We start from the raw sequence: 12,852 nt of genomic DNA on the forward strand, positions 1-12,852 counted from the left end.
GGGCGGGACGGGGGCGGCCCCTCGGCGCCTGAGGGAGCGGCGCGGGGCGGGGCGGGGCGGGGCGGGGGCGGTGAGCGCTCACCTTGCCTCCTCCCCCCCCGCCGAGCAAGGTACCGGCCCCGGGCCGAGCCGCGCGCTGATTGGGCGGCCGCCGGGCCCGGTCACGTGGGAGGGGGGGGCGCGCTCTCCCCCCCCCACCCCGGCCTCCCGGCCGCCATTTTGCCTGGAAAGTTTGGAATTCCCGAGCGGGGCGAGCGGGAGCGGCCGGCGCCAGCCCTGCCCTGCCCCGACGGCACCGGCCCGGCCCGGGCCGCTTTGCTCCGTCCCGCTCCTCACCGAGGAGGCGCCGCCTCGGCGGGGAGCCCCGAGCGGAGCCGCTCTCCGGCCGGGCAGCCGGCTCGCTGTGTCCGCCCGGCGCCGTGTCCGCCCGCCCGCCCGCCGGTCCCGCTCCCCCCTCAGGGCCCGGCCTGCAGGGGGAGCCGTGCCGCCGCCGCCCCCCGGAGCCGCGCCGGGCTCCGAGCGTGTGAGGCGGAGCCCCGGGGCAGCGCGGCGCCATGCCCGTCAGGAAGCAAGGTGAGCGCCGCACGCCCCCCGGGGCTCCCCGGCTGCTCCGGGACCGGCACCGCGGGGATCCCGGGGGGCGCGGGGGGTCTCGGGTCCCGGCCCCGTGCCCGAACAAAGCGCGGCCGCGGCGGGGCGGTCCCGAGCTCCGTGCGCCCGCCGTGGGGGCGTGTGTGGGCATCCCCCGGGGCTCCCACCTGTGCCCCGGGGTCACCGGCGCGTCCGCTGTCCGCTTGCAGATACCCAGCGAGCCCTGCGCCTGCTGGAGGAGTACCGCTCCAAGCTGAGCCAGGCGGAGGACAGGCAGCTGCGGAACTCCATCGAGCGGGTCATCAACATCTTCCAGAGCAACCTCTTCCAGGCTTTGATAGGTAAGGGCTGGGTTCCCCCGCGGCGTGCTCAGAGCGGGCTGTTCGCCGTCACTGGCGGCGTTCGGAGGGGAGGATAGCTCCGGCATTACGTTAGAAACCTTGTGCGGTTAGTCCGTGTTTTTGTTTGGCGGGGTAACACGTGCTATTGCCAATCAGCAGCCCACTTGTTTTAGGTAACTTACTTCTCAGGAGTTACTCGGCCGGCCCCCGGTGGCTTAAAACTGGTGTGTGCTGCAATTTTTTTTTCCTTCTGGAGCATGTTATAATGGACTGCTTTATGCAGGCTCCTTTCTCACGTGTATTTGTGTCGATCCGGACAATTTCCAAGGAGTATGTTTTTGTTGTGGGTGTGTACGTAACAGGATAGTGAGCGAGTCAAAGTAGTTTTATTTTGAAGTAGTTTTATTCTATTTATTCTATTTATTCTTCTTGCTGAATGACTTCTAAAAAGATTGCAAATAGTATGTTTCAAGTGTAGAGTTAAACTAAATGAGAAGAAATCTCTACTTGGGAAGGCTACAGTTGATTTTTTTCCTTCAGTTGCGTACTAAAGTGGAGTGAAAACATTGCTAATTCTTAGTTTAAAGTACTTTAAATGCTTTTTCCTTGAAAATGCTCACGTATGTCTTGTGGAAGTACCTACATGAAGTTTTGAATCTCATGCACATCTGTTAGGAGGAGAAAAAAATCAAAACACCTGAACATTAACGTAACTTGCGGAATGCTGACTTGATTTTGAAACTTCTACAGGGAGTTGGTGAGATGTCTTCTCCTTAATTGGTTGTCGCTATTTTTATAGCAGCTAAGGAATAAAGGATTTGTTAGTTTACCCTCAAGAGTAACTTTCTTGTTGAGGCTCTGTGTCATTCCCTTTTAACAAAGTAACTTGCATGTGAATTGTATTAATAATAAACATTGTAGATCGTATAGGTTTCCTTTGTTATTTGGCATTTACCTGGGTTACAGTTTGTGTAGTGTGTCATAACAGTGTCATAGGGCTTTGTAGTGCTGTAGTTTCTCGGAATCTGTATTGTGGTGGAAACATGAGGGCAGGCACAACAGAAACATGTACTGCTGCAAGCCGCATGTTTTCTTCTAGGGCATTTATTTCATGTTCAGGTGGGTTTCCCAAAGATGGTCGTCTTACTGAACTGATGGGAAAAGTTCAGGAAAGGCAGTTCTGAAAATAGGTCAGTTTCAGTAGGTCAGTTGCAGGAGCTCTGTGTGTTTCTCTGCAATACTCAACTGATGCCAGGCAGCTCTGTAATGAAAAGTTACGCATCTCTGTGGAACATATGTGAACAGCATTCACTCATCGGTGGATCAGAAGGTTTAAGTATCAGAAATGTAATGTACTGTAGTTACACTTTTTATTTTCACCTGGGAAATTTCACTGTTGATTACCACTCATTGATATTCAATGATGTACCTGTCTGTGGCATGGAATTAGCCTCTGGTATTGTAACCTGCAAGACACGGTGTCTTCTAATATCCACATAAAGACCTTGATTGTCTTAATGACTCTGCACCTAGTAGCAGTTTTCCTTAATCAGGAGGCTACTTTTGTCTCTGCTGGCTTTCTCCTGCAAGAAGAGGAAACAGGGATGTGTCGATGCCTGGGTGGGCTGTATGGCCTGTTTTCTGATCTTGTCAGATGTTATGCTGCAACCATACGATACTAGGTTTTGCCCAGTTCAGTCGATCTCTGCACACGCTTTAGGTGTCGTGCTTCTTGGATGCCTTGCATTAACTTTGCGTTTACTGCTTAACTGTGCGATTGGTTCTCTGAAAGGTCATAGCACAGAAGTCTGGTACCTTCCAAGCAATTTATGCTGTCCACTTTAATCTTTCTCTTTTAACCTGCTTCTTTCCTTGGAAATATGTCAGAGGAGTTTTTGTTCGGGGCAGGCTGTCCGTGACTATTGGTTTTCTGGAAGCATCTTTGTATGGTGTGACTACTGCACGGAGTCACACAGGAGGGGAGCGACACCTTGGAAAAGGTACTGTTTGGAGGACGGCTGTGTTGATTGGGAAGCCTTTGAGTTTGTTCCTGTTTATCCTCTTCCCATGAAGATTTGGGAGCAGTCTGGTTAAAGTGGTATTGCAGGTTAGACTTATCTGAAATACTGCATTTTTAATTAACTCGTACCTGATTTTTTTAAGTGTGACTTCTAAAGGAGTTGGGATGCATCCCTGACTTAAGTATCTGATGCTGCTCTGACAGAAGGTTCCAAGCTCAGCTATGAATTTATTTCTGAAATAGATACATTTTCTAGAAAGCATGCCATTTCTAGTTTTTGCTCTTTTTAATAGTCAAAAGAGAAAGGTAAACCACTAAAAAAAAAAACCAACAAAGCCAGACAAACAAAATGACTTCTATCCATTTATTTTTTTGCTTTTTCTGCCAAGTTACTGCACTACATCCAAGACCCGCCTGTCCATGATAGGTGAGAATGTTTGTGAAGGCTGCAGTCAAGATCTGCTGTCAACTTCATGCATCTTTTTTAGTGTGATTTTTAACTTGGCAATCAAATAATGTTCTTTCAAGCAAAAAATACACATGATTTTATACACAGGAATATGTCTGTATTTTTATAGTGGGGGAAATTTGTAGCTTTTTCTTCAGGAATACTTAATATTTCATCTATTTAGATTCACATTAAATATTTTTTTTGTGAATTTCAATTTGGATGCTGAAGAATAAATGGTATTCTCACTTTTTTTTCCACATTATCCTTTCCTTTAATTCTTCCAACAGATTTTAGTTCAGCAATCTTACGCACTTGGCCTACTTCTTAAATATAAAATTAGGCTTTAAAGTGTTTTGAGTTAGGATGATGACTAACCAATGTGAACAACCTCTGTTACAAAATTGACATTATCACATCAATGTTTTTTCTAAGTGAAATAAAAAAATTGGTAACCAGATGTTAGTGACATCCTTAAAACAGCATGTGAAAAAGCCTGTATTTGATATTCTGTGTTCTATGATGTGGTATTCCCATTCCACTCAGTTCCACCAGCCAAGAGTAATGACATCTGATTCTTTAATAAAATAGATACTAGCAGCCTTTAAAATCAGTTTGAGAAAGAGCGTTGGTTTTAAGTAAATTTCTTATTTTACAGTCTGAGTATTGTGTAGCATCTTTTCTACCTTACGATTTCCTGGTAGTAGCTAAAAATAGCTTGTTATTGATATACTGATAATTGGTGTGGTGAGTCAGTTTATTAAATGACCAAAGAAAGATATCCACCTAAGGAGAGGTGGGATATGATTTAATTTCACTTCAGTAAAGAATTCATTATTAATCTTGAAATAACGAGGTAATGCTTCTGCAGATAAGTCTTCTAGCTTAGGTTTTTTAAGCTTTTAAAGAAGACACAGGTTCTTGTACAGATACAGATATATGCTGTTTTTATATTTTTGAAACTGTAAGAGGGGGAACACTTGGATATGGAAGGCTAATGCTTGTAAGGGAGGTGCTTGTGAAGCAGACTTGTGTTTATAAACAGAATCTTTTTGTGTAATTGAAGCCTGTTTGTTTTGGATGGGTTGAGTGCTGCAGCTGACTGACCATACGGAAAATAGTCTTCTGAAATTAAAAATATTACTAGCTGTAGCTATAAACACGAAGTAGTTTACTACTTTCAGAAATATTCATTTCTCTCACAATAGCTAACTCCATTTGCACAGGTGTCAGGAAAAAGGAATTTTAAAACGGTCTCTGTGTACTCTGGCAATGGAGTTGGCTGTACTGCCTTATTTGTATTCTTTCTTGCCTGTTCTATCTTATTTTAACCATTTTTTTTATAGCTGTGCGTATGAAGACTTTTAAAATGGCAAATTTGACGGTTGGAGGCAGAATGTGGTAAATTTTGTATATGTGACTGGCCTAATTCATTTAATTTGTAGTCCTTTTGCATGAAGGTATCTTATTGATGGTGCTTGTGTGCCAACCTCGGCTGACAATAAATATCTGGCATGGGAAATTTTTGAAGAAAAAAGTAGTGGTTTCTGTAATCCTCACTGAACCAAGAAACATCTTTTCCCTCCTTCCAGTGATTAAGTTTTTTAACCATTGTCTGGATTATTTAGCATTATTAATCGGACAGAATATATTAAAAGTGCTGTTTATGTTTTTACATGCCAGAGAAATAAGTCTTTTCTCTGGAGTCTGTGTGAAACTGCTGGTTACATTAATGCAAACAGTTGAGATTTATCAGCAGTCTGACTGGGGCTGAAACTTCTAGCAGTCGGTAGCTTTCTGAGCTCTGTCCACATTGGCTTTCTGAAGTGAACTAAGGGAACAGCCCTAGATTTCAGGCTGAAGCGGGGTCAGCACTTCTCAAAGTCGGGACCCTTTGGAGCAGACTGACCAAATGCCCAGCAGATGGCAGGTGGCCCCATGTCTCTGAGCTCTGTGGCATCCCTGTAGAAGTTCTTGCTCTTTTAGCTATCTTTCAATTAGCTGGCGCGGAAGTAATTTCTGTACTTGCTAGCTAAATTAAAGTCAAATGCAATTAAAGCAGAAGCTTTCTGCATAACCAAACTCTTGGGAAAACTTCGGTACCAGCTTTTATTTCAATGATATCGTTAGTTAATAGAACATATGGTGTGATGACACAGTTAACTTTCCAAATCGGCTCAGGCCTGAGAGAATTTTAATCGTGGGTATGTGTCGTTTTGTAAGACTGCTCTTTACTCAACTTGAGGGAGGAAGGCTACCTTGTGGACTACTTGCCTTTTTTTTTAATTGCAACTGAGGCCCTTGCACAAGTTTGTTCAGATTTAGCAGAATGATATTTACATTACCAGTCCAGAAATTCTTGATGCTTAGTTAAGGATCTGGTGAGATAGTGAATATTGCTTTTTTATTAGATGAAGATTGAGAGAATTAGATCTTCTGTTATGTTGCATGCCATTGAAATTGTAGTTGCTAAATAGGGTATTTTTAGCTTGAAATCTTATCCTTGCTGCATTTTTGTGACACCCCTCCCTCCCATCCCCAGATTATAACTTCTGTAACATAACATCTTTGCTCTTTTTTGAGACCGAAACGTTCATCAATACAATTCGTACAACTTTAAGGTGTTTGCCTGCGTTTCAGCTGGATTTCCTAAGGATGCAGTGTGATTAGGCTTAGTGTAGTCTCATTCCTGAAACTTCTGCAAAGGTTTGTCTCTTTCAGCTGGATTTGACATAGTTGTCTTCCAAGGTAGTTAATTACTGATTATTTTCATGTATTTTGCATTATCTGGATGGAGAGAGGATAAGACTGACAGTTAACTTAGTGTCCTGTTGTCTGGAGTGTTAATTCAGCTGTGAGTATGCTACTGCCATGTAGTTTGTTGCTGCTTAAGAATGTCCCAGATTGTTGGAAGAACTTCATGTCACCCTGTTGAAGGAATGCAATGATGAAGGAAACAGATGCTCGCTGCTCCTCCTTTTTAAAGAACTACCTATCATTTTGTTTGTACGTATGGAACGCAGCTTGGTAGTGTGGCAGGTTCTGGGGTCGTCGTGTAGGCATATGCTTGCTGTATTCCTGTTCTTTTGATGGTTTTAAATGTTTTCTGTGCCGCATACTTGTGCGTGTTTGTGACAGTGCAGTGGGATTAGGAGCTGCTTTTGGTAGTCTAAAATAGGACGGCAGGCTAGTGTAAGTTGAGGAGTTGCTGGTGTGCAGGCAAACAGTATTGTGGCGAGAGAGTATCCTTGTGGTTCTAGTGGTTGTGTTCAGTTTTCAGTAGCTGAAATTTGTCAATTACAGCATTACTCTCTTTACAGTGCTGCCATTAAAAGGAGTTTATTTACAAGAAAACTTTGTCAATAAATCTGCTGTTTATCCATGAAAAGAAAGCTGAACTTAGGAATAATTGCTGTAGTTTCCAGGTTCTGGAAAAGTTTACCTGCTGTATGGTTCTTCGCTCTTTCTTCCTGTGTTCCTTCAAAGAAAGAATCTCCCTCAGGATTTGCTTCAGTGCTTGGGAGCAATGAAGAGGAAGGGGGAAAGTGCAAGAGTGAGTGTTTGCTTTTGATCTTACCGTTGCTGCCGTGGTGATCCCAGCAGTGAGGGCAGAACATCTTGGTCAGCTCTGCAGCTGCAATGCCGTGTGCCTGGTTACTCTGGGGTTTGTCCTGTGCATCTTGTGGCCTGCTTTTTGAGGAATGGTGTTTGCTTTGATGCAGGTGGAATGAGTCTTCAAAGAAACTCAAGTCTAACAGTGGCTGAGTTGTCTCCTTGCACAGATGGTTTCCTGAATTCTAACTAGGCCAAATTTGGAGGAATGTTAAGGGACTGCAGGAGGTGTAGGGCTGACACTAGAATAACCTTCTGAACTTCATGTTTCTTCTCTAAATTAAGAGAAGCTGTGGAGCTCTTTGGTAAAGCTTTTACAGGGATTTTGTAATGCATATATATCTTCCCAGCCATGTCCTCAAAAAAATTTGTTGTTCTGGTTTGAATTTCAAAAGGTAGTCAGTCTAGGACAGAAATACAATAAAGAAAACTTGCGGACAAATTGTGAAAGTATTGCAAGTTTAAGTAAGTCCCATTTTCAGAACCTTGTTTTAGAATTTGGCTGCAGGAAGTGTGCAAGTATTACTGCTGGGGGAGGTGGTAGTGTGTGGTGCCACCAGTGCCAGATAATTACCTTAAAGTCTACCAGCTCACGGTTGGCAAAATAGGAAAAAAACATATAAAAAAAAAATAGTGCTTTTGCTGTCTCTTTCAAACGGAGGGCTGTGCACCTGTATGGAAGCACAGATGTCCGAGTGGGAACTTACCCCAAAAAAGGTGTGGTGTTTTTTGTTGGTTTTTTTTTGTTCCACCCCTCCCGCCCCCTTCTCCAAACTTCATTCCTTTGGAAAGAATCCTTCTCGGTCCTGTACTAGTACTACTTAGGGGAGACCCTACAATTAATGCTTACCAGTAGCACTTGTGCCCCTGTCAGGTTTCTGTTATCTGATGATAATAAATATATCCTTTTAAGGTAAAGGTACATTGTTATATTGGCCATTAATAGTTTGGAACTGCAGTTTAGTTACTTGGAGAGGGTGGATAACCGGGAGTTCATATATATACATATATATATATATATATATTTTTTTTTTTCCCGACCTAAGTTGATGAGTAAGTGCGCAGGAGGTAATATTTAATGGAAAACAATTTGGACTGCAGGAGGTGGTTATGCCAACTTTGAACTGTGTGATGACAATTTTAAATTCTTTAAGTTTTTACTGTTAACTCCGAACATAGAGGGCAAGACCCTGTGGGATTCTGAAGGAAAATTGGAAAGAGGCCATCTGAAAATAGGCTGAAGAAGCAATCAGGGAGAAGAGAGGAAAATGTGAGTGAACCATTTGGAAAATAGCAGTGGACAGGCTGGCAAGGAGCTGGACGTGTCTCACTGTAAAAAGCAGCCGGACAAGTGAGAGTAAGCAACTAGATCTGAGGTTAGATGAGAGCAGTTTCAGCTGAGTGCAAATTATGGTGCATCTGTGTCAGAAGTGGAAATTAATATTTTCCAGAGTTAGAGAGCTAGAAGTTGTGTGAGCAGAAGGAAGGCCTAAAGCATCAGACACGGTCGCTGAAACAAGTGGAAGGGTTGAGGAGGACGAAATGGGTGCTGCAGCTTGTAGCAAAGGATCCAGCAGAACAGAACCCAACCCAACGTGCATGGTGGGAATGTTGCACTACAACTTAAATTTTTCAAGACAACTTGATGGTGCACAGCAGTAATCAACTTATGTTTAAAAAGTAAACAAACAAACCAACCCTGAAGCAGGGTTCCTCATGAGGCTGGTTTTCTCTTTCCATACTATGAATACAAACATTTCTTTCTCCTGGGGGTGGGGCTGAAGGATGAACGCACAAAGAGAATACTTAGTCGGCTCTGTTGGCTTGGCAAATGAATATGAAGCTTCTCTTCACATTTATATTTTCTTGTTGATTACTAATCATCCACTTTTCAGGTCTAACATTCAAGTTTATTTGCATTAATTGGATTTTCTTAGCTTGATATAGCAGGTGAAGTAACGCAGAATTGTGACTTCCTTAGAATTAGTAGGAACTGCTTTACAACTGAAAAATGGAAATCTTGTATCATTGGTAGACTCTTTTTGCCTTACTTACATTTTGTGCATCTATTATATAGGGCTGCTAAGGACTTGGCAGAAGCCATACATCTCAAATTGCTCTGAACTGAAATAACACGTTGACCTTTGTTTTCCTTTCTAGAAGTTTTAAGACTTAAGTTTTAGCTGCTTCAGCTGCTTTAGCAGCAGGAAGCCCTAAGCAAGAAAGATCCTTTTTTTCCTCCCCTCTCCTAGCTATTGAGACCTGTGTAATTCATAAGTGGGTGACATATCTTCCCAGCCAACCTATAGATAACCAAGCTGTTAGCAGGCTTGTTTATGAAGCTACGTGTATTTGGAAAAGTCAGGCTTTTGCATCTGCTGTATTTGGATGAATATGTTTGATAAGAGGCAGATGAATGAGAGATGACAAAGGAATTGTTCATGTAGATGGATCTACAGGTGAAATACTAAGCTGAAATAAGTCAACTTGTTAAGGAATTCGTAAGCTCCTTGATCACTTGCAAGCCTGAGGAAGCATGGTTGCAGTCGGAGGCGTTCTTCTGAGCAAAGCTGGTATTAAAATGCTACGTGCTGTAAAGTCAGTATGTTGATGTAAATGTACCTGGTGGTTTTCTGACTTCTTTGACATTGGCTGAAGTTGGTTTGTTTGCCTGCTGGAAAGGCAGTACCTCATCAATGTCAGTGTAGAGTTTAACTATAGCTGGAACGCACTAATGCTTGAGAATAGGTTTCACTTCAAGTCTCTTTTGCTTTTATGCTGCTTCTGTGAGACTCAGGCTGAGGAGCTCATTATTAAAATGTCCATGTCGAACTGTAAGGGCTTGATTTCCAAGTAGTGTGATCTTGTAGGAACTCAGAGTATTAACATAAGGCTGCAAGGTATTTCTCTGAGTTGAGCATCGCCCACCTGGAACAGGTATTGACATTGTGAGGAGTTCCATGAATGTGTCAGCTTGGTGTTCAGTAGCAATCCACGTCAACTGAATGGTAGGAACATTTAGGAAAGCAGTTAAGAATAAAACGGTGCTGATTATGACGACAACTGTAAAAAACCTAGTTGTGCTCAGTTCTCTCATACAGGTTATGGTGTTTTGGTCTCTTCCTTTCCTGTGGTCTCAAAAGGATGGAGTAAAAATAGAAAAAGTTGGAGGAACAACAACTTGGTGACAAGAGGTAGCGGGAGGCTCCTGCACAGAGAATGTCAGAGAACGTAAGTTTTAGGACACTCCAGCCTAAAACTGAGCAGCACGTAGAAGGGTAATTAAGGATGTATCATAATTGGCATCAGACAAGAACTAAGGGGCATCAAATGAAGCACGTCATTAGGTGGAGCTAAACCCAAGGAATGCAGGCTTTTGGATGCTGCATAGACTGCCTTCTCCAGGGCTTGCTTTGAGTGCAGAAATTCAAGGAACAGGAAGCTGAACATATTTGCAGAAGAGAAAGCCATTGATGGGTCCTAAATATAGAGCCTCTCAGTGGCTTAAGAAATCTGCAGATGGCAAGTCTTTTGAACTTACAAGCGTATTTGAGGAATATTACCATGTTTGTCGCATTCGTGTATTTTTAAAGATAAATGTTATGATCACAACTAGCATTATGGACTAGATCCAGTGCAGCAACTCACGTGTGCTGATCAGAAGCTTTCTGAAACTTGTCAGTTTTCACAAAAGTGTTCAAAGAAAAAACAGTACAATTTTTTTTTTTCCCTCTTTGGGAAAGGTGGAAGATTGAGGGTATACTGACCCATCTCTCTGGAATAAGATAGGCTTTTAAAACAAATTACAGATTGGGAGTGAATTTTGAGCTACACTAAGGAAGTTTTTTACTGTTAAATGCATTGGATTTTGAAATACTTTTGTTGTTCTTATTTGAAGAAGGCTGAAAGTAGCTGATGAATGCTTACTCATATTACCTATATAGCTTAATTTACTCTCGAAGTTTTTGTAATGATTGAAACAGTCTTTTTTCTGTGTCATCCGTGGAAGCAATTGTGTGCAGCTCTTTTGTTGCCCCATTGCTGTTTTTCCTCTCTCTTTAGCTGATCCTTCTCACACTCAGGAGGAGTTTAATTATATCTTGTGGACAGGGGAGGTAGTGGGAAGGGATCACCACAACATCTCCAAAAGATTCTTCTGGGTTAGTGGATTAGAATGCAAAATAGGAATTGAGTTTATTAAAAATGTGCCAACCGAAAACAAAGATAAACTTTTTAAATTAATTCTTTGTGCACAAAGATGTTAAATGCATTAAAACTGAAAATCTCTGAGGGTACAATTAATGGCATCTCTATTTGGTGCATTAACTTGTGTGTGTTGTGTTAAGTTTATAACTTTGTAGTGTATGGCGTAAGGGCAACAGTTGGCTGTTTTACCTGCACCCTGTCCAGTGCAGTCTGTTGCAGTAAATGTCCGTGTTTTAGTCCATGAAATGTTAAGCTTGTCTGGAATTTCCTGGCGTTTATTTAACTAACACCTCCTATAACCCACAAATGGCCAAGATGCTTAAAGTTTAAAAATGCAAACCCTAAAAACAGTCGATTACTGTGCTCATCAAATGACTATTTTTAATTAAAAGAAAGAAAAAACTAAAAACTTTTTAAAGTAGTAAATGCCAGTGAAATTTTACCTATTCCCTTGATACTGTAACATTAAAGGTCCAATATCAGGGTTTTAAAATAGAACCTGAAGAACAACAGCATGTTAAAAAATAAAAATCCAGGGAGTTGCTTAATACTTGTTGGAAAGCCAAAAGCTCGTATCAACTGTCTTTTGTGCCTGTCTGTAACACACTTAGCCAAGTCTGAAAACGAAACTAGCTTTGAACTGTAAGCCACTATAATTGTGTACTTTAGCATTTGCTTCATGTTACAGCCTTTCTCTGAAAGTAGTGTCCAGTCCCTTTCCAGAGAGAGCATATGATTTTTATGAGTGCAAAATAGTGACTTTACAGGTTGCAAATGCTGTACCTGCAGGACTTCCTGAAACTCAACTTGGAAATATAAGTAAATTCAGAGCATAAGGGGCTTGGGAGCTCTTGTTCTTATTTTTTTGACCTTTTAAGGGGTAATTTTTGAGGACTTATTACTGGATTGGTTTTGCATATGTTACCTGTGATTCCCATGCCTGTGTAGTTAATACTGAGATACTGTAATCATCTCAATTCCTTTCTGGTCCTTGCTCTGTGTCCTGGTTCCAGTTAGGACAGAGTTAAGTAGCTCATAGTAGCTGGTAGGGTGCTATGTTTTGGATTAGGATGAGAAGAGCGCTGATAACATGCTGATGTTTTAATTGTTGCAGAGCAGTGTTTACACCAGGCCAAGGACTTTTCGGCTTCTTGCTCTGTCCTGCCAGCGAGCAGGCTGGGGGTGCAGCAGGAGCTGGGAGGGGACAGACCCAGGACAGCTGACCCAAACTGGCCAAAGGGGTATTCCATACCATCTGACGTCATGCTAAACAATATATAGGGGTGGCTGGCCGGGGTGGGGGGGCCGGCTGCTCGGAAATAGGCTGGGCATCGGTCAGCGGGTGGTGAGCAATTGCATTGTGCATCACTTGTTTTCTTACACATTATTATTGTTAATACTATTACCATTATCACTATTATTATTATTATTGTTATTATTATTTTCCTGTCTTAATAAACTGTCTTTATCTCAACTCACAGGCTTCACTTTCCCGTTTCTCTCCCCCCATCCCAGAGAGGGAGGGGGGAGGGTGAGCGAACGGCTGTGTGGTGTTTAGCTGCCAGCCGGGTTAAACCACAACAGTCTTTTTGGCGCCCAACGTGGGGCCCGAAGGGTTGAGATATCGACAAATC

At 42.6% G+C, this 12,852-nt stretch overlaps 1 protein-coding gene across 14 annotated transcripts in view; it reads left to right on the forward strand.

The window, feature by feature from the left end:
- The first annotated feature begins 158 nt into the window (after nucleotides 1–158).
- Nucleotides 159–12,852, forward strand: part of DLG1 (discs large MAGUK scaffold protein 1) — a 167,075-nt gene continuing 154,381 nt past the window's right edge. For 4 of the 14 annotated variants that reach the window (XM_080604847.1, XM_080604858.1, XM_080604862.1 and 1 more), the window contains exons 1-2: nucleotides 161–573; nucleotides 801–932. In XM_080604847.1, the coding sequence (XP_080460973.1) occupies nucleotides 555–573; nucleotides 801–932 (151 nt within the window). In that variant the 5' untranslated portion in view covers nucleotides 161–554. Of the gene's footprint in view, nucleotides 574–800; nucleotides 933–12,852 lie in introns of all 14 variants that reach the window. The other 10 variants (XM_080604860.1, XM_080604863.1, XM_080604848.1 and 7 more) reach the window with 5 other exon arrangements.

This window comes from Anser brachyrhynchus (genome assembly GCF_964034855.1).
Source record: "Anser brachyrhynchus genome assembly, chromosome: 9".
Classification (NCBI taxonomy): Eukaryota; Metazoa; Chordata; class Aves; order Anseriformes; family Anatidae; genus Anser; species Anser brachyrhynchus.